This window comes from Periophthalmus magnuspinnatus, chromosome 19 (genome assembly GCF_009829125.3).
Source record: "Periophthalmus magnuspinnatus isolate fPerMag1 chromosome 19, fPerMag1.2.pri, whole genome shotgun sequence".
Taxonomy (NCBI): domain Eukaryota; kingdom Metazoa; phylum Chordata; class Actinopteri; order Gobiiformes; family Gobiidae; genus Periophthalmus; species Periophthalmus magnuspinnatus.
In genome coordinates, this window is record NC_047144.1 from 7,468,627 (window position 1) to 7,494,860 (window position 26,234).

Below are 26,234 nucleotides of genomic sequence, written 5' to 3' on the forward strand. Positions count from 1 at the left end.
ATTTACCTTGCACTGTACAAATCTACTGCATGCATGAACCATGTGTGGCATCAGCTGCTCCTACTCACTCAGCTTGGGTACATTTCAGCACTATTTTATTCACAACACCAAGGCTTGCTAGATGATTACATAGATTAAAAACATTCCATGTGGGTAAAACAAACCATTTTCTCATTCATGATGCCTCTGTGTCCTCTAATGTTGGCATCTTTGACAAATGTGGGCAATAAAATATGAACAAAATACTATTAAGAAAATTGCTAAAAGTTAGAAACAACATAAAATAAAAGAAAAACTTTTGAATTTTATTTGGACACAAAATGTATATTATGTATTAAATATTGGTGTCAATTAACGGGTAATGTTTTCAATGAACATTTTCTGACATTAGTGAAATACAATAGGACTGCTTATGCCAAGAAAGTGAATATGAAACCAGAATTTCCCATGAATCTCTGCTGAAAGTGAATTATTTGTTGGAGTCAGAGTAACAAACAAACACAAAGTCTCACATCATTTATTTACCGGTAATCAGGTACCGAAATTAGTGAAGGGCACTGTAACTGTCTTATCTTGGCACAACTTGAGCAATGGGAGCGGGGGGGGGAGCTAGCTCCTGAGCCAGGAGGCAGGCACCCACTGAGGCTCCCTCTGAACCCGCTCCATCACCACCTGCAGCTCGATTAAGGCACTGACAGCATCCTCCTTAAACAGAACATAGTCCACCCAGTGACCATAGCATTCATCAATGAGGTCAGCTGACTGCTTCATATCCATCAGGTCCTCCTCCTTCAGTAAAAGAAAAAGCCATTATGGACAAGTGAGTGACCAGAGTTATGCTCAGATACATTTTACAGCTAACATATTTACCGTTATTCCGGCAGAAAGAGAGGAAGTGGAGCCGAGAAGTTTCCTTTGACTGTCAAGGATGCGAGGTCTTACAAATATGACATACGGCTTGAACTCTGCCATTCGCAGGGTTTTTAATGCCTAAAACAATGAAAACAATAAAATGTCGGCATACACATGATTAAACCAAACTGAGACAATTCATAGTACAATGCAGTAGAGATTCTGCCTGAATTACAAACCTCAGGTTGTACATCCACCAGACAGACTTTGTTGTGGGCCAGTACTCTGTGGATGGACTCTAAACTGGTTCCATACAGATTGTCCTTATACTCCCCATATTCAATAAATCTGCAAAACAACAAAACAACAGTGTATCACAGAGCAGATGGGTGACTGAAGTGTTTATGAAAAGCTCTTATTTTCCTTGAACCCTGAATGGTAAACCATCTGCTGCTGTTATTTGCTTGATGAACAAGATGAAGCTCCCACACTCACTTGCCATTCTGGATGTCGTCCTCGAATGCTGGCCTACTGATGAAGTGGTACTCCACTCCTTCTCTCTCCTGACTCCTCCTGCATCGAGTGGTGTCTAACACACAATGGTGATTAAAACAGAATGAATAATACAGAGGTCTGTGTGTCTTAAATAATACTATCATTCAGTTCCAGCTAACCTGTTTAATCTTATAAGCTGTTTACATTTATAGTGATAAAGTGCCATCTGAGATTGCAATATTTGAAAAATAGATTAATTTTAATCCTGTAGATTACACAGCCACATCTGCCTCTATACATCTACACAGTGAGTTTGATTCAGATTATAGGGACGGGAAAAGGTAATGTAAGCTAAACCAATAAGAGACTTACGTGGCACAGCTAGGCCGTAGCGCCTGGGATTTTCAGCTATGACCTTCTGTTTGAGCTCAGTGGTCCGTGCTCCCAGTGAACCTGATATAACAAAAGAATGATTGGATTATGGATTAGGCTGCTTACACTATGAAGAACTAGTTTTCTGATATCTCACCGATGAGCACTATGAGTCGCGGGTTCTCGTCCGGACGGGGCAGGTACTGTGTAACCTCCTCATAAATCAGGAAGTCTGTGTGGTTGGCTTCTGGAGTATGGCCATCTCCTGATGAAGCCTGACGATCCTTCTTTAAGCGCAGACTCCTCCTCAGACTGGCTATCCTCAAACATATACAGGAAATTAGTCAGTATGTGATTTATCTACACTATATTATTGCTCCTGTCTGTACAATACAATCTAGACTCCCATGTCAAGTACAAAAGATTACCTGAAGAAAAATCCCATGACAGAGAATGGCCACAGAAGGCTGCGGTTGTCTTACTCTTGGGAGAAACTACAGCTCATATTAAACTCATATTAGACCAATTAGTTAACCATCTGAATCTGAACATATATATGCGTACTATATAGAAAAAGAAGCTAACAGAACCATGCATGTGGCATCTACACCTCACAAAGCACCAAATAGCAATGGGGACTATTACATGACCATAAAGCTGAAGCTGACTGCCATATTGAGCAACAAACATGTGTCATACAAAACGTCAAACAAACAATAGTGCGGATGTGAGACAAAGAAGTGGCTGAACAGCTTCACCGGTGATTCACTATGAAGCTCCTAAACAACAAAAGAACCAGCAGCAACAATACAAGACTACATTTACATCAACCTACAACATCTGCTCTGACAAATAGAAGCACAGATACTGTTCAATAATACATGTGACTAAAACAGCTCTAATTTAGATCTATTATAGGTTCAAACATAAATATACTCATGTACAGCAATGGGATTCAGGTACCAGTGAAATCTGTTTCAATATCCCAACAAATGTGGCACACACGAACAGCAGCAGTTAATGAAGCCATAATTATCATGGACAAAACAATGGCCTCCTCACCTAAGTCCTTCCCGTTCAGAACAGCTTCACAGTCACAGTCCTCTGTAGGAGAAAAACAGGGACATTGTCAAAACAGAGGAGCAGTGCAGGAAATACATTCACTGCACAACATCAAAATGATGAATGATGATTTTAGTCAAACAACTTTAAAACATTGGCTGTGGGGCCAATGGATGAAAGCAAAGAGTTGAATAATGAGTTTATTTTGCACTCCATATTTGAAAACTTACCTCTATCAGCCTGATCGTCTGAGGCAAGCATGACGACAAATGACAGAAATATTTGTGATACATGAGCATCATCTAAATATCACACCTCTAAAATGAGTGCATCCCGATCTTCGCTATAACTACCAAGACACCATAGTGTTTCCTGGGATATCAAATATACTCATATTATTGTCTTCACTAAAGTTAATCTTTATATTCCATATAGAGCTAAATCAATGTTTTATTTTTAGATTCAACTCAAAAGAGAAACTAGCTTTTGGGAGATTAACCCTAGTTTTCTCTCATAATCTCTTCTGTTGTTTCTTGGATAGATGAGATTACATTGTGCTCTGAATGTCAGAGTGTGGCTTGATGATTGTATATTATAAATGGTCTTACATGTGGGGACTTTGATCGAATTGGGATGAGGAAAAGAGCCCATTTTCATCCTGTATCTCAAACGCCTGAGAAAAAGAAAACTAATTCAGTATTCCAGTATTATTCAAAATTTTGATTTAAATTCAATACAACAGTACCTTTCCTGAAACTGAGTTGAAGGAATAAGTGCAGCACGTAGATTACTGTCACCAACTTTCTTGGCTTGCCACCAGGTGGTGTCCTCCTGGCTCACCACCTGCAGAATGTCCCCTCTCTTAAAAGGGAGCCCTGCCTCTTGGCATGGGGTGGCTTTGTCCTCAAATGGAGTGTAGTCAAACAAAGCTCGAAGGTAAACCTAAAAATATATATGTACTTTTATTGATGTATTAATAATAATAATAATAATAATAATAATAATAATAACAACAACACATGTATTTATTAAGAAGCACAAACTGGATTTAAATCAGACTAAAGCTTTAATATAAATAATGCTGACCCTGCTCTCCTTAAGTCGATCCTCTTCTGCTACCGCTGGTACAATCTTCAGTGTGATAGTTCCTTGGGACTGTGACTACGAAACCAAAATGTAATGTGTGTAAAAGTGTTTACATAAACAGCTCTTTGCTGTGTTTCTATAGTATTTACCAGTATTTGGCTAATTTCATCTGGTCGTCTGTGGGTAATGACCTTCCCATTTACTTCTCGAAGTTCATCTCCTACATGCACCAGACCTGGACCACAAACAGTCAGAGCAAGATAATGATGAAAAGTGAAAAAACTTTATAGATTATACAAATCACAAACAATGCCTGCTTGTAATCTCAAAATATACAATCTCGAAACCCTAATCTCAAGGACTTGATCTCTTGTTGACAGTTCCAGGGGTTACACAGCATAATCCTCTGTCACAGTGTCAGTGGTAGCAAGAAAGACAAGAGAGTGCGTACAACCGCTATGCTTATATTGTAGGCCATTATAAAATTATATATATATATATATATATATAAATAAATAAATAAATAATTTCTTTATTTATTATGTACCTAATTCTTAAAACACTCACCACTGCGATCAGCTGCTCCCCCTCTCATGATTCGAGCCACTATTACAGCTCCAGTGGCCTCATCTCTGCGAATAGTGGCACCCTGAACAAAAATGTAATGGAGGTGGTCAACCCAAGTCCTAATATAAACATTCATGCATTTCTATAATTTGGTTGGGAGAAATCAGAACTATAATTATTATCCCCCTCATGCGTATGAAAATATGAAAATACTACTCACAAGAGGCTCCTTGTTTTTGACCAAACGAACAATTTTAACAGACTCCTCCTCAAAGTCGTCGTTCAGCTCTTCAGGGAGAGGGGGCAGCACTGGGTCAAAGTTTTTCTGGGCCACTGTGTCATGAGCTGACAGCACAGCCTGTGGAAAATATGGACACCATTGCTAGTGTAGTCCAGAAACTAGAATGAATTAAAAACTGGGAATGTTTAAATGTTTAAATTTATTTCACACAGAAAATATTAAACATATGGTTAAACAAGATCGTACAAGGGAAGCCGCCTGAAGCACACTATTACATAAATCTAACAATTGTATTTTATTGGTGCACATCACCAATCAGACTGTTAATTTAACAGGAAATGCGTGTAATGTGACTACAAAGCTGTTTTAAAGCACCCCACAGAATCAGTGCATTGTTGACTAGTTGGTGCACATGAACATTTTACACAAATCGATCTACTTTATATCATATTTTAGCGACAAAACTTCTCTATTTAAATGAATGGTATTCCCACTTAACCGGAAGTGCCACCACACAGGAAGAATTTAGAGGCAAAAGGAGGAGGGGCAGAGTAAGGTCAATACTGATATCCACACACCCACAGTATAAACTCTCTGGTATTACTAATATCACTACTAATATTGGCACTGTCTCACGCTGTACCTTGAGGTGTGGAGCACTGAGCAGGACGAGGAGCTCCCTTTCATCATCGTCAAGAGGGCCATTCTGGAGGTCTTCAGTCAGCTGCACACATTTGACAAAGACATTTACTACAATATTTGACTTAGTATGATCACTAAACACCTAAACTTAAGAAAACAATTGGCCTGAAGAAAATAATTGACTGCACTTACATCTTCTACCAAACAGGAGGCACTGTCCAAGACCGGTTCTGGACCAAGTTTTTCATACTGCTTTAATTTTTCATGAATCTGTAAAAACATAAAACAGGTAACATAAACAGTAAAGTAGCTGTAAAGTGGTTCTCCAGATTCGTTTATCTCTCTATATAGTCCTCAGCTAGTCCTTGGTTAGTCCTGACCCCTGTGTTAGTCCTGGTTTGGGTTAGTCCAAAGTTACCTAGACATAATCGTGATATAGTCCCATATTTGTCATGGTTCAGTTTTGGGTTTGCTGTACCTTCATAAGATAAGCAAGGCTCTTTTCACTTAAAATGTCTTTGAGGAAGGACAGGTCTTCTTTGTGTTTGGCATCAGGGTGGAGCTGAGAGGTGAGAACCGCCAGCGTCTCGTGCAGCCCTGAAAAACATCAACATTCAACCAAGGTACAGCTACTAAACACGACATCCAGACCTAAGCATGCGTAACAGACCAAGTAACAGTAATGCTTGCTTGAAATACTGCCACATGTATTATTCATGGAGTGATAAAATGCAGCAAGGAGGATTAAAGAGCCTGGCTGTACCTGTGGTTGCAGACACTACGGGCATGGCTTCAATCATTCAGGGCTATAGGAAAAGCCAGGAGAGAGGGAAGACGACCACAAGAGGTGAAGGATGGTGTTCTTCTATGTGGAAGATTTAAAAAGCCATGTGCGTCTGAAAAATAAAGAACAAAATACCAGGCTGTTTCAGATGAGTCTTAAATTCAACAGTGTAGGTGGTACAATATGAATGCAACTGCTTATCCTTTGTCAGTGTTTCCATTTTCGAGCAATTCAAAATTTACATGATGACAAGAAGGACAAGAGACTTCAGTTAGAGATCAAAAAGTCAAAAGCAGAATACTACATACAAGGGTTGACAAAATTATGGAAAATCAGATACTAATCGATGCTAAAACTAATATCAAAATGATATACTAATTTGAGCAGGTATCGTTATTGCAAAAAAAACAACAACACATTAACAGGGCAAAATTTGAGCTTTCCTGAACAGTTTAGTATGATTTGAGCTAAATTTGAGTTAAATTTTAGTATTGTGACACTACAACAAACCTCGGGATTCAGAATGATACACATTTGCTATACATTTAAATTGTAATTAACAGTTACAAAATGTGAATGTTGAAAACTAGAAAATGTGACCCATGAATATTACAGGATTTCAATGTTTCAGATAAAAAGATAGAATGAGGTTTACTGTAATGACAGGTGAACACAATTCAAAATAAATATGAATGTCCTTTGGTGGTTTATTCCAAGCATATAACAAGGAGTAATAATAATAATAATAATAATAATAAATTCTATATGGACAGAAACAACAATAGAGCAAAACCAAGTATTGTTGAAGTGGCCTGAAACCTGCCAGAGCCCTCAGACCAAGAAAGGAAAGAAGATTCAATATATCTTATCAAATCGTATTATAATTCTGTAATTTAATTTGTCTCTTACATTAGGCTATTAAATTAAAATTCCTGGTTGATATACTAAAAAACTAATAAAAGAAAAACACATTGTTGCTGGTGAGCGCTAACAGATAAGAAGATATTATTTATATAGGAAAAATACAAGACTTTGACCTTGCTGTCATGAGCATTGCTCAGCTCATTACAGGTCTCATTTCAGTATAATTAATAATCCCTCTCATCTCCTCATATTGTGTGAGCTGATGGGGTCAGACAATCCAGGCCACTTTTCCTTGCTCATCTCCATGGCAACACCACAGTCACATCAGCTTTATATTTGGAGAGAGTTGAAATAATTAAAGAATGACAACAGTTTTCAAATCTACCTTTGAGGTTAAGAGGTGAGCCTGCTCATTGTAGGAGTGTATGTTTTTCTAAATATATGTTGCTGGGGCAACCTGTCAGGAGCAGCAGGTGCCACAGTGCTGCACCCAGGGGCCCATCTCCAAACCTTGAGCAAGGCTTGGTAAGGACTAGTTTTGCTGGAGAACTTGACCTATTGTGCATGATTTGAGTTGATGGGGGAAACTGGAGTGCTCAGAGGAAACCCACCCGGCCACATGGAGAACATGCAAACTCCACACAAAAAGTCCCTTTGTTGTTATAAGGCGAGACTATAAGGCCAGCCACTTAGTCATTGTGCTGCCATGTTTAATGTTTAATATATTGAGGAACATTCTAAACAAAGCAATAACATTTCCATGAAGACAAGAAAGAGGCAGACCTTTCACCAGAAAAGTTACATAGTGCACCTTTATGCATAGTGCGTGATTGTAAACTGAACTGTAGAAATAATGAAATATGAGAACGATCATTTAGAATTCTATACATATTAAACAATGGCATTAATTTTTCACAATTCAATTTATACCTTTGATCTCACTCGTCCTTTTTGAGGTTGAAGAAGTCTCATCCCAGTAAATCCTGTGTGAGGTGAGCTGCACCATCATTCACAAAGCAACCACTTACAGACAGACAACCAATCACAAACAATTTCACGCCCCATCAAATTCAAATGTCCTGGCTCTGCAGAAGGAAGAGATTGCACCTCTGCACAAGAAACTCTACAGTAAACTACCACGAGAAACTGAGATAAAATGCATTGATATTTAATACAATATATTATATATTTTTCTTAATGTTGTCAGTCAAATTAAAAAGGTGTCTATTTGTTACAAACTATTATCCTGTTTTAGCAAAAAGGAAATTTTTAAAAGTTAAATTCATAAATGTTGAACCTAATAATTTCTAACAGTGACAAGATCCAAGAACAAGAGCCGTCTGTGCCCTCGTCCGTTTTAAATATTATTGGGCTACAGAATATGATGTCATCTGAAACCCAGCAAAAATGTCATTGTAATAAAGGCATTGTAAGTTTCTTTTAATCAGTAGATGGCAGATGTGAACTGTTTCCCCCTCTCCCCTCTCCTCACCTGGCCTTTGTTCAGGTTCACTTGTGTGCTCTAGTCTTCTGTCAGGACAAAGCTCACACACTATGAGAATGGAGCAATGTAGATAGTATCTGGTGGTGATATGTGAGAATGTGGCCAGTCTAATTATGGTAGCTTTAGCATAAGTCAAATAAACAAATGTGTAAATAAAAATAATTTAAACAGTTTGTTCTGAATGTTAAACTATTGTGGATCTTATAGAAAATATAATAATAATAATAAAAAAAAAGACAACCCTTGACATATAAATATAAGCCGGAGGTCTAATGCTATACATCCAATATTATCAACTGCAACGTCATAAAAACCATGTCAGCTGCATTTTATTATAATGTTGACCATAAAAGACCAGTATGAGCTGGTGGTGTGACCTCACCCCCTTCATAGTGGCTGCTGTACTGAACATTGATGATAAAACCATAATGGATTCTGCTCCATCAGCAGCATGCCTTTGCTTTCAACAGAGATCTGACCAGATACACTTCCAATAATCGATTCAACACATTAGTGGATGCACTGAAAGGGACGTGCCAAGATGTGGTTCAACTCATTCACAGGCAGAATATGTGAGTTCAGAGAAATTGAATGCAATGAAGGACTGATCATTTGATGGTTCGTCTAGTAATAATTGGGGCTTTCAGATATAAATTCACATCCTAAAATCTAGACAAAGTCTGGAACTAAACCAGAAATATTGCAGGGTTAGAACAGGACCAAACAGAGTCTACATCAGGACTAAATTGGGCTCAAACTAGGACCAAACCAAGTGTAAATGTACCCATAGCCATAAAAGTGATACTTTATTTCACATCATTACAGAGACTCGTCAAACACACGGATCTCAATACATCATCATGAAAGTGTTATGATCAGTATTAGCAAGACAAAACTTCTCAGTAAAATTGAGAAGAAAAGAATAACAATAGTAGATACAATAACATTGCACACACTTTTTTCATTCCATTGTGATGCCACATAAAACAATTGGTCCTGATTTCCAGTATTCATTTCATTCCAGTTTTGAGCAGTTTCCTCTCACATGCCTCATTAAATCCCTAACAGCAGCAGTGTCCCTCAACCAGTCCAATCTATATACTTCCAGAAAGCGTCTGTCTGTCCTGCTACACTTGGCCCATGTCCTGACCTTCCTCCTCTCTGTTCAACTCTCTCTAATTACACACTCGGAGAGGGGCTTAGCGGGCATCTCCCACTGCCTATCGCCGCAATACTTAAGGTTGTTCCAGCTGCAGCCATATGGTGGTATTACGCAGCCTCCTTGATTTGAGATGCAACACTGGCTCTGGGCTGTGCATCTCTGAGGATTTCACACAATACAATGGAGGAGATTAGAAAGTGATGGCAGATTAAACTGAACTGCAACAAGAGGAGGAGGTGTACAGAAAAGCATTTGAATACAAGAGAGTGTAACAGTAAGAATCCTCGTTTTAACGCTGTTTATGAGCATAAAGCGAAGTGTGTTGCCTTTAGAGATTAGCACAATGTGGACACACAATGGAAATAGGTAATTAGAAAGAGGCCCTATTTTTGAACAGGCAATTATCTAGACTGACAGATGCTGCAGACGCCTACACAACCTACACGATAACGATGACTGTTCAGAGTAGAATTTATGTCAGTGAGAATAATGAGAAATTCCAGCAGGTTAAAATGTAATGTGCAGTATGGTGTGGTTAGGCAAAAAGGTGGTCAAGGTGGTAGAGCTATCTGTGCTTTATCACTATACTACTGTTCAATACAGACGTGTCCTTGGTGTGTTTATAATGCTCTTTATATGTCAATGTCATAGTTTAGTTGACATTGGCCAGGCTGGGTTCAATTCCTAATAATGGCCAGTTTAAAAAAGGTTCCTTAAAGCCATAGTATCTAACTTTCTAATCAAAGAATAAAAGGCATTTGGGCTTTTTAAAAATGTGTTGTTATTATTGTTTTTATTGCATAGAATTACTGCACTAGAAAAACATGTGTCCTTACTGTGAGTGTGGCTTGCATCACCACAAACCTGACTCTTATTTGGCCTGGAGGAGGGCCTCTTCCTGCTTGTTGCCATGGAAATGTTGTTTCCTTGTTTATAATATTTTATTGCTGTTTTATTGTTTTATTGTTCATTGCCTATGTATCGTATTATCTGTACATTTGTTTTTGTAGATTTTTTTGTGAAGAACTTTGGGCAGCTGAGGTTGTATTTAAATGTGGTACATAAATAAAACTGAATTGAATATCATCTTCCACAGTATGACATAAAACGCATCAATCGCCAGGGAGAATGCTCCAAAGTGTGCCAACTCCACAAAGTTACATACTTTACCTACTGAAACAGTTGTTTTGTTTTGTTTTTTGTCAAATTAAATTTCAGCGTAAGCAAAAAATCCTTCCATTTGGGCAGAGTTAAGCTGCTGAAATATGACTAGAGCGTAAAATTGTCAATAGTTTCCAGTGAAGCTGTTTGGCCCCTTTCCTGGGTGTACTTCGAATAATATCAGGTGTTTTAAAAAGTGTTATTGATAGAATTGTTAAATTAAAGAGTTATTTGTAGTAAATATGACATTCTTAAGAGGATTTTGGAGCATTTTGGACTTCAGTATCATTAAAATATAAAAATATATGCCTCATAGTAATAACTGAGAATGAAACCTTATAGTAAACAGATTCATTTGTCTAGTACCCGCGTTATGGAGTACTCTGAACATGATGCAAAGCTTAGGAGGACCACTGACCTAGAATATCACCCAGTAATGTAGCCCAGTGGAACCATTTACAAGAACCCAGTGTAGGATTACTCAAACATCAGTCTGTTTAGCCTAATATTAAGCCTGGCAGAAGAATGCTTCAGGCTAAAGCTCAAAGTTATTTTCAGAGAGTGCTTTTATATTACCTCATACACTGACATTTATGACCCCCTCCCCTCCCTGTCCACATCCTCCGGGACACTGATTAGATTCATATCCTCAAACTGACACTGGGCAAAGATTGGACATAGTGGAGCCAGTGCGTGCCACTTTATTGTAGTGACATTGTGTTTGGAGGCTTAACTCTGTGCCCCTGTCCACCCACACACCACCTGCTGCTTACCCGGGCCTGTCTGCTGCTGGGACGTCCCGAGAGGCAGGCTAAGAGGGGTGAGGTCTGCTACAGCTACTGCCATATGCCCACTGATTCATGTTTGGGTTAAAGGGAATGCAACAGAAGAAATTAAACTATGAACTATTATTTAATGTTAAAAATCACATTCTATTGGGTAAATAAAAAGTGTCTTATTATATTGTATGCATGTGGTTATTGTATTTGCAGATATTAAAGCTTCTGGGGGGTTCATTCTGTGCACTATGAACTTAATCTTGATTTGAAAACATATATTGCAAAACCTAATCATTTATCAATTAGATACTCTCTCAAAAATTGTGCAACCCTACCAAAATGTAATAAAGCTCCATTGGGGTAATCTATTTAAATGATTAATATATTTTGAGAAAAGAATAAAGCTGTGAGTTCAATACTAAAAACATATGACTGTACAGTGATGATTAAATGTAACTGAAAATCTGTAAATGCACTAAAGTTGTGCCAATACATAAGTGAAGTCAGGACCCCAGAGAATTTGGGTTTTTATAGTCATTATTATTATATTACAATGTTACATAGATTTTGAACTATAGTCACTCGTGTACATTTAGTGGAAGGTGTTAAGATTGTCGTGTGGTTTCTCATGCAGTCTATATGGTGCAAAGCATGGTGTAGCTGGCAGCACTGCAGCCTAGTCCACATTGATCTATAACTCATTAGTAGAAACTGTTAACAACAACAAAACGATGAATAAACTAAGTACCTTTGTATTTAAAGATGCTATACTCCACTGGGTCCATGCATGTGTTAACTTACAGAGGTGTAGATTTGAAAAAAATGGTCTTGAAAAACTTTCTTTGTTCCTCCAGATCAATCTAAAAACAAACTAGATGAACAGTAACAAATGCAGTTTTGTTACTTAAAATCACATTCACTGTCGTCTAATGTTGATGCTTGGAAAGACTGTGCTGAACAAAGACTTAAGGGCTTTCCCAAGCTCATAAAGTGTCTGCCACATTAATTCTGTGGCTACCTTGAGATTTATTTGAGATTTTGGAGAGAGAATGAGATGAGGTCAGAAGACAGACGGCTTAAGAGGATTATGAGAAAAAGCACCTTTGACGCCCAGGATAAAAAACTTCTATTGTCAAAGGGGAAAGTAGACAAAGGATATGGTCATCGCATCTTTGCAGATTTGGTGCAAGGTAAAAGTAATGCAGTGGTAAATGCAAATGTAACAAAAAAGAGAAAGCCCCAAATGTCTCATTATTTGCAAATATTTAGCACGTTTATATGTTTATTTATATATATGAAAGGATTTCATGGATATTTAACCAGGAACTGACTTCACAGCCACATGTTATTATCACAGTCACCCATATTTTATTGCAGACATGGTGCTGAAATGGCTCAGAAATATAGTAATTTCTAGAAATATACACCACCTATAACAAGCTGGATTTTGAACAATGTGTGGACTTATCTAATGATCTAGTGACATTTGAGTACTCACTCATATTTAGAATCACAGTGAATGGTCACAAGAAAGAGGAAATATCCAGTGAGGGGCAGGAGAAGATGATAGTCAGGTAACAACAACTGATCTCAACCAACCTAGGCTCTCACAGAGTAGCACAATGAAGCAATACAAATGTATCCATGTACCTATGGGCTAAAATTCAGTCAACTTCAGTGTTCAATTTTAGGGGACCAATAAAGTACCGTATTTTCTGGACTATAAGTCGCATTTTTTTCATAGTTTGGTGGGGGGTGTGACTTATACTTATACTATATGGGATTTATATGTGAAATACATGTTTTTTTCTCCATTATTATGCATTTTTTGGCTGGTGCGACTTATACTCTGGAAAATCCAGTATGTCTTTTACAGTGGGTTGGGTATTTATTTGTTTATTATGGACATCACAATAACAATGGACACACCAGGCACATTGTTTTGTGTGTTTTATGACAAACTGCTTATTTCAACACCTGTCCATAGGAAATACAGTACACAAAGCAATAACTGACATACACAAAATATAGTGAAAGGAAATATACAGCATGATAGTTACTACTTTGTCAGTGTGTGCATGTTTGTGTGGAAATATTTTATTTATTTTTTTTACTATAACATTTGTTGATATTTGTTTGCAGATTTAAATCAGCTGGTATTTAACTTAACATTAAGTTTAGAGTCCCTGCCCTACAATGTTCTCCCTTTCAACAAAATGAGTGTATACTACCATTTGCATCTTACATGTAAAATGATCAGCAATAACATATGACAAACTGTACAAACTACTATGTTTGGGGACTTTTGATGGTCTGCAACAATGTGCATTAGATAAGAATGATATGATCTTTATGGAGATCAGATAATTGCTCCCCATTGATCAAAAAAGCATGTTTTGTAATGAATCTTCTTATCAATTAAAGGGTTTAGACAGAATTATCCAAAAGTTTTTAAATGAAAAAACGTAATCAATAAAAATGGCATTTCACTGACCAGAAAATGAAGAAATGTTGCAGTATTTTCCTTGCCATTGCGTGTCATTCTTCCTAGTGAAACCCTGACTGAAAAAGAGTAAAGTGATCATATTTACCTCACGGGGATTCCGTCTGTCACCGCGGCTGCAGGTGATACGTCTGTCCCAAACAGTAAACGGAACGAGCCGGACACGGGCACGGGGGATGGTCGCCTCTGTGTCCCCCTCTCGGTCCTCTCTTTGTCCGTGTGTCCGTGCGCCTCTGTCTGACTGTCGGTGGGTCCGTGCAGATGACAGGAGAATCACGTTTGCTTTGGTTTGCTCCGTTTAGTCTGGCGCGCACTGACCACGCCCCCTCCCCCAGCTGTCACTCACACCCCTGACCACGCCCCCCTCATCCAGTGCTGTGTTCAAGTACCTCATGTAAAGACCGGGTGATCCCAGGTGCATATGGACTCATTAGACTTTAGTGTGTTTTGTATCAAGAACATGACAAATTGCATGTTCACTCAGCCAAATGCAAGGGTACAATTCCTTTCATAGCATAATAAAATAATAAAACAAATAAATAAATAATAAAATACTACTACTACTACTACTACTACTACTACTAATAATAATAATAATAATAATAATAATAATAATAATAATAATAATGGAAAGAACAGATTAAATGTTAACAATGGAAAGGAACAACATTTTTTCCCTTAATACACGTGAATACAGCACAAGGCTTTCCACAACCCCTCTGTCCCTCCCCCTTTCAACCAATCAAATACAATTAATTTACTGCCTTTGCCTCTCCTACTTTGTCTGCAGCTTGTTTTGACTGCTGCTCTGCAAGGCTTTCAGTGCGTGGAACAAGTATACAACATTTTCATGAAGCAATAGCATTTGTCTTCCTCCTCTGATCTCCCCTGTGCTTCTGTGTTCTTCTGCTCATTCTTGGCCTAGTTGTTGTATTCACAGGAGACAAACCCTTCATGAGAAGACATTTTTGTCAAAAGAGAAATTGCTGTCCTATAAAACAGATGATGACAATGCTACTGATTCAAGTTTAAAGAATAAGTTGAAGATTTCTGTTGCACTGAATCAACAATCCCTGTGCATATACGTATATTAATCAGATAGCTGTGGGAGGTTGTGTCATATTGCAAATGAATAAAAAGAAAAAAAAAGTGTAGGCAGCTGTGGCATAGACATTAACATTTATGACTGAGAATAAACAACAGGCAGACATAAAATACAGTTTATTTGAATTTTAACATTTTCATTATACAAAAAAATATAATTGAATACTTACAAAAATTTCAATGATTAGCAATGATATGACAGTTTGTCTCGCTTATTGGAAAAAGAAATATTTTAACATAAGGTAAGGCAATAGAAAACAGTCTTCTGTAGTGGTGATCAAATGTCGGAGTCAGTGCGATGGTCCTAATAAATAAAATAAATAAATCAACAGTAAAATAAAATGCTGTTGTTTTAGGGCTATTGAGTTACATTGTGTGTCATACTCACTGTGTACACTGGGTTTTGGAAGCCGCCAGTGAAGTCAAAATCACTGACGGGTTCAAAACTCTAGGAATAAAATCAGATATTATTATTATTATTAATATTTTAAAGGTGCACTATGTAACTTTTCTGGTAAAGGGGGCACTACCTGCTTGTCTCCATATACTATAGATATGTGAATGAGATGTTATTGCCTAGTCCACAGTATGGCATTAAACATATTATACATTTTATTTAATTGCTCATTTTTATTGCTCAAATTTACATTAAAAAGCTACATTTTCACTGCTAGCAAGGTCATCTCTCCACAGATCTGACCTGTAATTTTGCCAAGTTTCATCCCCTGCTTGTCTCCGTGTAGAAAGCTAGCCCTTCACCAGAAAAATAACGTAGTGCATCTATAATTGTTTCCGTCACTACTTTATATATATACACACTATTGATTACATGGTACTTGTCAGTTCTATCTGTAATATTATTAAAATAAATAGCCTATTGGTGCTACATACCACAGTTTTGGGAGCAGCAACATTCGTTAACTCTGTATTGTCTGAATTATTCTCAATAGGCTCCTGAAAAGATGAAAATAAACGCATGTGTAATATATCAGAAGCACAGCTTAAATACATGTTTCACTTCAGTGATGATCAGACCTTGTTTGCAGCTCCATCTTGTGGAGGTTCACTGACAACCTGGAGCTCGTCCATGTACAATGGGTTATTTACATTTTTCTAACAAGAAACAAAAAAAAGACATACTTTACTTTATATTTTTACACTATATCAACATACACGCTGTATATTTACATGCACATCAAACATCTGATCAGCTGATTTCTGGAGTTCTCACATTATTGAAATTTCATGTAAACAGTTACATCTGATCTAGTTTTTTTTTTTATGATTTTTCACATCTGTTCAGGTTTTAACAAGACAGAAAACAGAAACAGAATATTTCAGAAATTAAATGTTAAAGATTAAGACAGAAATTAAATGTTAAAGTCGATTCAGATGAGTTATTTTTAAATTCATTGTACTTTGTCTTCCAAATACATCACCTGCTCTAAAAATCCATTGATTTATGTGACACGTCACCAGATGTATGATCAGACAACACACAGCAAAAAGCACTATTGGGTTAAACTATTGGTGATGATATTCTGATTTTGACTCGCTAAATAAATGTACTCAATGTTAACAACAGTGACTTTGTATTTAAGACATACTGGAACTTCAACCACTTCAGTCTTTTTGAGTACGGTACTAACCTGGACTGAACCATTTGGAGTTGGAGTTGCTGGCATTGCACTGGAAGCAAAAGGCTGTGTCTCTGCTTCGTAGGCTGGGTTCTCAAAGCTCTTGTCTTCTGGCAGCAGATTGGACACAGCCACCTGTGTTCAGTTATATGTTGAAATAGATTTTTGATAGACACTAAATATATATTTATCACAAGGTTGTTTCTGTACTGACCGTTTCACCAGGATTCACACTTGTGACATTCATTTCTGTTTTCAAATTATTAGAAGGTGGGTCCTTTCTGAAATCATAGTTAGCGAAATACTGTATAGTGTTGCCTGCAACAAATAGGTTAAATTTACATGTTCTATTTGATTCAGATAGAATTCAGAGGATGGAGAGTAGGGCCTTTATATGTTTATTTTTTGTGTAATTTAGGTATTTATTTTATGTATTTTCTTATGTTAACAAATGATAATATGTCAAATCTTATAACCTTTTTCAAGAATTGGGTCCACATATTTGCCATATCAATTTTGTGGCCTCCTAGTCCTTTCAACTGACAACTATGATGTCACAGGACCTAGAGGAGTCTTACCTGAAGCGTGACAGATCAGGCATTGCAGGCATAGAGGGCATAGAGGGCATTGAGGGCATTGAGGGCATGCTGGGAAGATTGGAGCGTAACCTTTGTATGAGGTCACTCTTCTTGCGTGCAGAATACACAATAGCAATAAGTACAGCAATTATCAGCACTGTGACCCCAATGGCTATTCCAACTGAAAAAAAGACAGAAAGTAGAAATAAAATGAACCCACAATACTATAACACTTTTGTTTCCGATTGAAAATTTTGTATGAAAATCTATACCAGATGAAGCCAAAAGACCAGATTTGCTCTTTTCACAAAAATCTCCATACCACATTGAAGGACATCTGTGAAGCACATTGTATGTAATGTGAATTATCATTATCCAAGGCAAGTATATTATATAAGATTTTACAACTATGTTGAAGTAAAATAAGATTTTCCACACATGCAAAGAGCCTTGTTGTCATCAAAGTAGCATGTTCCACCATTCTGACACTGACAGGGTGGGGGCATAGTAGGAGGTGGTTCAAATCCTGAAAATAAAATGAATAATAATAATAGTGTTTACAAAATCCAAGCTGACCAAAATGTTATGGGACAATGATGATGCCGTTGATATTACCAGTGTCACATTCAGTGTTGCTGCCTTGGACAAAGCTAGTGCCTTCAGGACAGGCACAGGTGTAGCCTCCCGGACGGAGCAGACACAGGTGGCTGCAAGTCCCTTTACACGGGTTCTTCACTGCACAGACAGAGACTGAGCTGAGCAACAAAAATATTGATTGCACAATTTTTCCAATTCATAATATTAGTAATAATACAACTAGATTTGTGATTCTTAGATTCACTTCAAAGTGTACATTGCAGACTTGTCTCCACTTAAGCAAAGACTACTAAACTAATGCAGAAATGAACAATACAATTTTGATTAAATTGTCAACAATCCGATAAACTTGTATCTTTTTAATTCTGTCAGTACATTGTTTTAAATGGCAATCATTAAAAGTCTGTCTTGTTTATGTTTAGGAAATTAATATTGATATTTGTTTTTATTATATATTTTAGCACTTGAAGTGTAATCCACAACATTAACAGGTTTTACACCTAAGACACTATGATATTATGCAGAAGAAATAGTACTACATAAAAACTGCAGCTTTTGCGATTTGTGAACATTAAAATGCAAATTGTCTTAAGCACACCGCTTTATTTAAACAGAACCAAGCTCTATCCACAATGCCTTCGGTTCAAGCTCGTCAGAATACTCCACCATAGACACTTCTTTTCTAGGATTTGGTTATAACCAAATGGGAAAAAAGCCTTGTCTGTGTGTAATTTACTGTTGATGGAGTTGTATCTCTGCTTCTGATACAGAGACACTTGTGTGAGCCAGGGCCCTGCAGTCAGGAGCTTGGTCTTGAGTCCACGCCCAAACTTGTTTTGTCTGTAGACCTCTCCCTTCTCCTGTGTGCTCCAGTAAACGTTGTCCTCAAACACGTTCACACTGAGAGGGTTCTGGACATCTAAAAATAACACCAAATTATAAATGTCAAACTTCATTCTGTTAAAAGTGCACTATGAAACTTTTCTGGTGGAGGATCAGGCATCTAACATTTACTTCTTTACAGGTGTTTATACTGCTCAAAAGTACAATTAAAAGCTAATATTTTTACTATAAGTGGGGTTGCCTCTTCACTGAATTGATCTGTAACTTAGTCTGGTGGCATTACACACTTGTCTCTGTGAAGATATAAGTTGAATATCAAACTGTGAACCTTCCAGCCAAAGCAATAATATGAAAACAAGCAGCTGGTGTATCCTCTACCAGAAAGGTTACTTAGTGTACCTTTAAAGTCTTTTTTCATTTATTGATTGCCTCCTTACCAATGAAGACAGCTGTTCTGCGGTCTTCTCCAGAGGGCAGCACTGACTCGATGTGGCTTTCTTTGGAGTCGGACCAGTAGATGCGGTCGTTGTTGGTATAGTCTATTGACAAACCCGTGGGCCATCCCAGCCGCTCTCCTACAAGAACCTTTCTCTGCTGACCATCCAGCCACGAGCACTCAATCTTAGGGTCATTGCCACGATCGGCCCAGTACAACATCCTGTTCAAACAATACATGAAACATATTAATGGTTGAAACAACCATAAAACAAGACATTAAATTCTGTCAACTGAACAAAGAGTGAATACAGAAGTAAAGAAGTTACGTGGATGACAAGTGAAACCTATTCACTGAAAAAAAAAACAACTTTTGTCGAAACCACAGAATTCAATTTCTTCTGCTATCTTTAGTTCTAGGAGGATCTTTTTTGTCTCACCCCAGTCGTGGGTTAACAGCCACAGCAGATGGGTATCCCATGTCAGTCTTCACCAGATGTTTTCGGTATCGCCCATCCAACATAGCGACCTCTAATCTTTTGACTCTGGAGTCTGCCCAGTACAGGTTTCTGTTGGTACATGCAAATGCAATTTCAAAATGTAGAAAATATATGAAGAGGCAATATTACCCCACTTTTAAACTACTTTGGGTAATATAGTCTGCCCTGGATTTCTTTAAAACATACTTCCAAATCTTAGATATAATGTAGTTAGAATAAAGAAGACATCATTTGCATCAAGCTAAATACAATGGCAGCTAACATCAGAATTTCTAAGAAGCTTCATGAATTGCAACCTTCCAACCTATTTAGACCAGCATAAATAATGATACTCCAAGATACAATATAACTTGTTTAAAATCAACATAAGAACACTGCAATGAACAGAAAATGTCCTCCGACCTGCCGACCCAGTCCACAGCGATGCCGTCTGGTGAGACGATGTACTTGATGTCCAGGGTAACAGCAGCCCCAATGTTATTGCTGCCATCATCTATAGAAGGGATGTACGCTCTCTTTATGGCACCTGATACTGCACCTTTACCAGCAACAGTGAAGTACACCATACCTGAAACACACAGATTCAACTGAGTTACATCTATTGTTATAAAAATGTGCTTTGGTCTGCCAGCTCGAGTCCTACTGAATCCGGTGTTGTTGTGGTCGTAGTCGTAGTCCACGGCCATGATGCGCTCCTCCTCTTGCAGGAAGTCGTGATAGGTCTGAGCTTGGAGGTTAAATCTCCGGATGCGAATGTTTTCTGGGAGAAGCAGCAGTGGAGCAGGACCTAAAAACATAACATGTGAGTCATATTTGTTGTTCAGCCTTAACAGTGGTAATGCTTGTTGAATATATAGGTTTTCTCACCCTCTGCCTCACACTTGTCTCCACTGCCCACTCTTCTGTATCCAGGAGCACATTCACAGTCATAGCCACCTTTTGTGTTTTTACAGATCTGAGGGCAAATGCCAAACTGCTCACACTCGTTTATGTCTACAAAAACACAAAAAAAATATATAGTACAGAACAATAATTCTTTGTAAGACATTCTAATTGGTTCTTAAAGCAGAACTAAGTAACTTTCAGCTCGATTATGAGATACAGTGTCAGGGAACACTCAAAAGTGCTTTTTTTCTTTTCTTCTCTTCTTTCTTTTTTTCTTTTATTGAAATAAGGCATTATAATCACATACAAAAAACTGGTGAATCTATGTCCACCATTTTTGTAGATTTTCTGCCCAGAGACAGCAGAGAGAGATGACAGACGCCTCAATCAACCTAAAAATACATATTTAACTATCACAGGGACTTACAAAGGTTTGCAAAATAAGGAAAACCTGTTACTTAGTTCTGCTTTAACAATACTAATGACACCAGGTACCAATGCAGGTCAAAGTGTTATCTGGGTCCACTTTGTATCCAGATCGGCAGGAGCAGATGAAGCCTGTCCCGTTCAGGTTGAGGCAGTCTTGTTGACAGAGCTTCTCCTCACAGGTACGATCCGGGCCAAAATCTAAAGCCACAAACAAACATGTGTATCACGAGTATCTCAAAAATACGTTCATGTTTTTGTGTAATCATTTGCTACTCACTGCAGCCTATTTCGTCTGTGAGGTCCCCACAGTTGTCATTGTGATCACACACATAGGGCAGAGCCACACAGTGTCCGTTGGTGCATTTGAACTGGTCAAGAGTGCAGGGGGGCAATGTGGGCTCACGGCCTGAAACAAACAACCAATGATCAGTCAGTGATTCATGTAGATGCTGAAAAGTTCAGTATGCTGCATTACTGCCTGTTCTCTATGTACTGCTCTGTGTACAACTCTTACATATAAATGCATAGGCTAACAGTCTATGGATAAGATAATAGCAGTTATATAAACTTATAAAACTAATCTCAAACAGTGATTTAATGTAGAGTAATCTGGTTGTTTAAATTGTTTTTTTTCCCTATCCCATTATAGGAGATTCCCCTTTTCCCAACAAATCCCAGACTCAGGATTAGATGATTATTGATGCACTCACTCAACAAGAACACACAGTCACCATTCAATGTGTGTGTAGTGAACCCTAATGGGAATAAGGTGAAGTAAAGGAAGAAAATGGTATATAGGCCTAGTACACTGGGTTTAATGTTTAGGCCTCTCTCATCGATTTACATTATGCTCTAAAGGTGCATATGATTAGCCTGAGTTCTATTTTAATTCTCTCTGATAAACTGACCCTAATTAAAGATCTATCTATGTGCATAACCTTTTTGGACTCAATGAATATGGATAATGTGTTTGTGTTCGTACAAAGCTCTTCTTTCTCATCGCTGCCGTCTCCACAGTCGTCCTTCTGGTTGCAGAGCAATCCAGAGTAGACGCAGTAGCCATTTGCACAACGGAACTTGGCTGGCATCTCACAAGTTATGTTCACTAAAGGACAAACATTATTGTATATATTTGAACCAAAATATATTGAAAATTGATTGAAAAATTGATTGAATGAAATCATAAATAACATACAGCATAATACTAGCTGTTCATCGGAGCGGTCTCCACAGTCGTCGCTGCCGTCGCACACAAAACTCTTGCTGATGCACAGATGGTTGGTGCATTCAAACTGTTGCGGTGGACACCAGCGGCCTCCTGGGTAACGGGTGGCTACAGGGGTAGACATCAAGACACATTCAGTACATGTAAACAAACCTTGTGATTTGTCATTATACTAACAATGTTTTACGTAAAATGCTTAATTAATGAGGAAGGACAAGAATGCAATATATGAGTTCCAAAAAAGTATTCTCGAACCATTTCCAAGTATTTGTGGGTTTCATTTTCCTGTTATAGGCAACTTTTTAAGGACTTTTCAACATTTAAATGATACTTTGTGTTAAATTGTTGATTGCTATTGCAGCGGCCCTAATTTTTCATCATTCTGAAACCCATAGATCAGCAGCCATTAGGCCAACATTATTTTTAACAGTATTTTTAATATATTTATGTAACAAATATAATGATGTATATAAATAAAAATGGTTTACAAGTATTAGTACTAATTCGAATTAAATTGCAAGTTGCCTGTTTCATGCCCTTCACAAACTAGGAGGAAATGTCACAGTTGCTTTGCTTTTTTGAAAAAAGATTGTGGCATGAGTATGGGTTAACTAATGAATATTACTAGATGTAGTTTTGGTTCAGTGGCAGGCTGACAGCACTACAGGTGGAATAAAACATAGAGGTCAGTTGACAGATCCTGAATGACAAACTTACGGCAGCTGGTCTCATCAGACAGGTCTTTACAGTCTGCGCGGCCGTCACACAGAAGAGACTCGGGGATGCAGTGACCGGAGTCGCACTGGAATAAGCCTGGACGACACGTGTACAGCTCTGGACGTGATGCAAAAGAAGGGTTTGTTTAATTTTGTTTGTGGTATTTTTCATATCTATAAATATTTCAGTTTGGGTATGGAGGCCTATGTACCACAGTCCCGCTCATCTGAGTTGTCCCCGCAGTCGTTGTCATGGTCACACACCCATTTCCCGGGAATGCACTGTCCGCTGTCACACTTGTATTCACTTTCTGAACAAGACCTGGGTTCTAAGAGTGATAAAAATATATCAGATTTTGTGCACAGACATAACACATTCACGACAATTTCATTCTTACGGCAGTCTCTTTCATCTGATCCATCCCCACAGTCATTGTTTCCATCGCATTTCCAGCGAATGGGAACACAACGGTGGTTATCGCAACGGAAATCTCCCACAGGGTCACAGGTCACAGCCTCTGTTAAGTCAATTTAGGTTTGATAGCTGATCTACTAAAACAGTGCTATAAAACATCCAAAATGTGATGCCTAAAACTTCTTTAACTAAAAAGAAAAATTCACTGACCACATCCTTGCTCGTCACTGTTATCCAAGCAGTCATTGGTGCCGTCACAGCGTGCCCACATTGGAACACAGCGGTAGTTTGTCTTACAGGAGAACTCCGTTTCATCACATTTGTAGTCGGGACCCACTGCAGAGAAAAAATGTTAAATTAATCCTTTTATATTTCAGCAAATCTAATCCTGCTTTAAATGTTCTACAGTATAGCATTAAATTCTCTCTCACTGCAGATTTCGAAGGGCTCGTCAGACCCGTCTCCGCAGTCGTCTTGGGCATCACACACGTAGCTCTGGGGCACGCACAGGCCGTTGGCACACTGGAACTGCCCTGGTTTACATGTGCGCTGAGAGCAAGTGTCTGGGTCCTCATCGCTGCCGTCTGCGCAGTCCTTCAGCCCGTCACAATGCCACGACACAGGGATGCAGTGCTTGTTTTTACACTGGAACTGGTTGTCCTGACACCTGTGGTCACCTGTCCAGAAAATATATATATATATAACTAAGATGCCAATTCATAGTGCAGTTTCAGGTTGGAAATCAGATACTAATCACATGAACTAATATTGAATTAAAATAACATTCTATTGCCTAAAATGATATTATTATTACTGTGGTATTGAAATCGCTATAGAGTATCAAGCCTATTCCTTAGAAAATTTCAAATGTTAGTATCATGACAACACTGGTGCAGTTCTTGTCGTACTACACAGAGCGGCGTCCTCGTCTGATTTGTCAGGACAGTCTGCGTGGCCATCACAAATGAAACCGGGGTGGGTACAGTTTCCGTCCTGACACTGGAACTGGCCGATGGGGCAGAATCGAGGGGGGCAGGTCTGTGGTTCATCTGAGCCATCGCCACAGTCCGATTGACCATCACACTTCCACCAGATCGGTACACATCTGAAAAAGAAGCACAAAAGTCAAAGTTAAATAAGTTAAGTCAGTGTCCGCTGGAGATTAAAGGCTGATAACCGATGCGCTAAAAAGTGCAAATATCAGCCCAATATACAGGACAACCAGTCTATCTCTAGTTGGGAGTCTATTTTTGTCAGACGCCAGAGCCTTTTCCTTTTTTATATAATTATAGTTATAGTTATCGTGCAACACATGGTCTTGCACATGCAGCTTCAAAGGCAGTGACCGCAACAGCTCAGCAGACCACCGGTTCATTCTGACACAGGAGTCGCAGCTGTACCGGGTGCAATCTGAGCAAGTCATAAGGTGAGGGAGCTCCGTCTCTGGTTCTATATTTTAGTTGTAATAGAATATATTTTTGTTTGCTAAAGATTTTAGGTTTTAAATTCATGCTTAATCGAAAACGTACTTCTCATTGTCTCCACATCTGAACTGTGTACTGGAGCAGTCTGCGACACACTGGACTTTGAAGCCCACCATTAGACCAATGAAGTGATCGGGACATTCACAAGTAGCTCCTTGTCCTCCAGGTTTGATCAGACAAAGGTGACTACAGGTCAAATGATGGGAAGTGCATGGATTTTCACCTGAGAACAACAACAACAAAAATTATTTACAGAAATTAAAACATGAAACTATGAGGTATTCGTCTTACTCCGGGGTTGTCTGTACGGATGGTAGACGTGGATGTCGTAAGGTCGGTGTGTATTGTTGTTCATTACTGTGCGGTCGGCTCCTGTGTACTTATGGGCCTTCTCCACAGTGTGCGTGTTCCAGTCAGTCCAGTAAACCCAGTCCTCAAAGAGGGAGATCGCAAACACGTGAGGAAGGGCCCCAGCTATGGCCCGATGGCGGTTCTTACCATCCATGTCTGCAAAGCTACAAACAAAAGGTTAAATTAATAAATCTTTACCAGGCAATTCAAACTTATTGGCTTATGAGGAAATGTACTAACTCCAAATAACTAAGATGAGCATCAGCAAAGAATATCTTGTTGGTGGTGTAGTCTATAGTTAAAGCATTAGGCCACTCCAGTTTTGTTGTGATGATGGCACTGATGTTGCTTCCATCCATACCCGCTCTGCCAATAAACGGTTTATCTGCCCAGTCTGTCCAATACAACCATCTGAAAAAACAGGGAGATCCCCAAAGATTACACAAACTAAACAGACTTGTCATGTCAGTTGTTTTGTTTGTTATACCCGTGTTTAGGGTTGACAGCAACAGCTCGAGGTCGAGTGATAATAAAAGTGTTGTTTCCATCTTGGAAATGTCCAGTGATGAGTTTTTTCTTGTAGCGTCCATCCAGCTCCATAACATGAAGGGAGCCATAGAAACTGTCTGTCCAGTACAGCTTTCTGTAAGAGGAAAGGCACTTGTTAATGAGTGTCCTGTCAAGTTTTTGAAAGGTTCATTCAAGACAACTGAATCTATATTTCTTCACTATGGAAACCTGTGAACTACAAAGATTGCTGCACTATGTAACTTTCTGGTCGAGTGTCCACAACCTTGTCTCCATGTAGAGGTTATTGGTTTGCCTTGATTTTTTTCCAAGTATGCAATTAAACATATCTAACTTGCATTTATTCAGTTACAGTTGTTTTGATTAGTCCAAAATATCTTTAAAAACATGCATTGTTAATGGGAGCGAGGTTGCCTTTCCCAGATTTTTCCCA

The 26,234-nt window shown here is 38.4% G+C and overlaps 2 protein-coding genes across 2 annotated transcripts in view; both read right to left on the minus strand.

The window, feature by feature from the left end:
• Positions 1 to 609: 609 nt before the first annotated feature.
• Positions 610 to 14,208, minus strand: LOC117387555 (MAGUK p55 subfamily member 3-like). Its single transcript, XM_033985087.2, has 19 exons — positions 14,163 to 14,208; positions 6,081 to 6,213; positions 5,796 to 5,914; positions 5,510 to 5,587; positions 5,319 to 5,399; positions 4,655 to 4,792; positions 4,435 to 4,516; positions 4,017 to 4,102; positions 3,868 to 3,942; positions 3,527 to 3,723; positions 3,390 to 3,454; positions 3,012 to 3,029; positions 2,782 to 2,823; positions 1,877 to 2,035; positions 1,720 to 1,800; positions 1,348 to 1,441; positions 1,092 to 1,200; positions 871 to 990; positions 610 to 789 (listed from the first exon to the last, which is right to left on the minus strand). The coding sequence occupies exons 2-19, from the start codon at positions 6,115 to 6,117 to the stop codon at positions 610 to 612; spliced, it is 1,761 nt and encodes a 586-aa protein (XP_033840978.1). The 5' UTR covers positions 6,118 to 6,213; positions 14,163 to 14,208.
• A 1,075-nt stretch (positions 14,209 to 15,283) lies between these two features.
• Positions 15,284 to 26,234, minus strand: part of lrp2b (low density lipoprotein receptor-related protein 2b) — a 34,472-nt gene continuing 23,521 nt past the window's right edge. Inside the window, exons 52-81 of the mRNA XM_033984821.2 lie at positions 25,761 to 25,916; positions 25,514 to 25,684; positions 25,214 to 25,437; positions 24,968 to 25,145; positions 24,347 to 24,543; positions 23,870 to 24,115; positions 23,649 to 23,774; positions 23,422 to 23,541; positions 23,236 to 23,352; positions 23,025 to 23,141; positions 22,278 to 22,415; positions 22,065 to 22,187; positions 21,360 to 21,488; positions 21,149 to 21,280; positions 20,636 to 20,761; positions 20,412 to 20,555; positions 20,171 to 20,336; positions 19,709 to 19,837; positions 19,271 to 19,491; positions 18,727 to 18,909; positions 18,009 to 18,128; positions 17,832 to 17,919; positions 17,666 to 17,730; positions 17,394 to 17,574; positions 17,030 to 17,096; positions 16,828 to 16,950; positions 16,214 to 16,291; positions 16,070 to 16,132; positions 15,567 to 15,626; positions 15,284 to 15,482 (exon numbers count right to left, since the gene is read on the minus strand). Coding sequence (XP_033840712.1) covers positions 15,456 to 15,482; positions 15,567 to 15,626; positions 16,070 to 16,132; positions 16,214 to 16,291; positions 16,828 to 16,950; positions 17,030 to 17,096; positions 17,394 to 17,574; positions 17,666 to 17,730; positions 17,832 to 17,919; positions 18,009 to 18,128; positions 18,727 to 18,909; positions 19,271 to 19,491; positions 19,709 to 19,837; positions 20,171 to 20,336; positions 20,412 to 20,555; positions 20,636 to 20,761; positions 21,149 to 21,280; positions 21,360 to 21,488; positions 22,065 to 22,187; positions 22,278 to 22,415; positions 23,025 to 23,141; positions 23,236 to 23,352; positions 23,422 to 23,541; positions 23,649 to 23,774; positions 23,870 to 24,115; positions 24,347 to 24,543; positions 24,968 to 25,145; positions 25,214 to 25,437; positions 25,514 to 25,684; positions 25,761 to 25,916 — 4,015 coding nt within the window. The 3' untranslated portion in view covers positions 15,284 to 15,455. The remainder of the gene's footprint in view (positions 15,483 to 15,566; positions 15,627 to 16,069; positions 16,133 to 16,213; positions 16,292 to 16,827; positions 16,951 to 17,029; positions 17,097 to 17,393; positions 17,575 to 17,665; positions 17,731 to 17,831; positions 17,920 to 18,008; positions 18,129 to 18,726; positions 18,910 to 19,270; positions 19,492 to 19,708; positions 19,838 to 20,170; positions 20,337 to 20,411; positions 20,556 to 20,635; positions 20,762 to 21,148; positions 21,281 to 21,359; positions 21,489 to 22,064; positions 22,188 to 22,277; positions 22,416 to 23,024; positions 23,142 to 23,235; positions 23,353 to 23,421; positions 23,542 to 23,648; positions 23,775 to 23,869; positions 24,116 to 24,346; positions 24,544 to 24,967; positions 25,146 to 25,213; positions 25,438 to 25,513; positions 25,685 to 25,760; positions 25,917 to 26,234) is intronic.

Bases quoted from the DNA above. Each gene is read 5' to 3' on its own strand.
- LOC117387555 (XM_033985087.2), bottom strand. From the start codon at position 6,117: ATGATTGAAGCCATGCCCGTAGTGTCTGCAACCACAG. The intron at 2,036-2,781 runs GTGAGGAGGCCA...GTTTGAGGATAG, and splicing joins TCTGAACGGGAAGGACTTAG to CCAGTCTGAGGAGGAGTCTG. The intron at 1,442-1,719 runs GTAAGTCTCTTA...ATTGTGTGTTAG, and splicing joins CTACGGCCTAGCTGTGCCAC to ACACCACTCGATGCAGGAGG.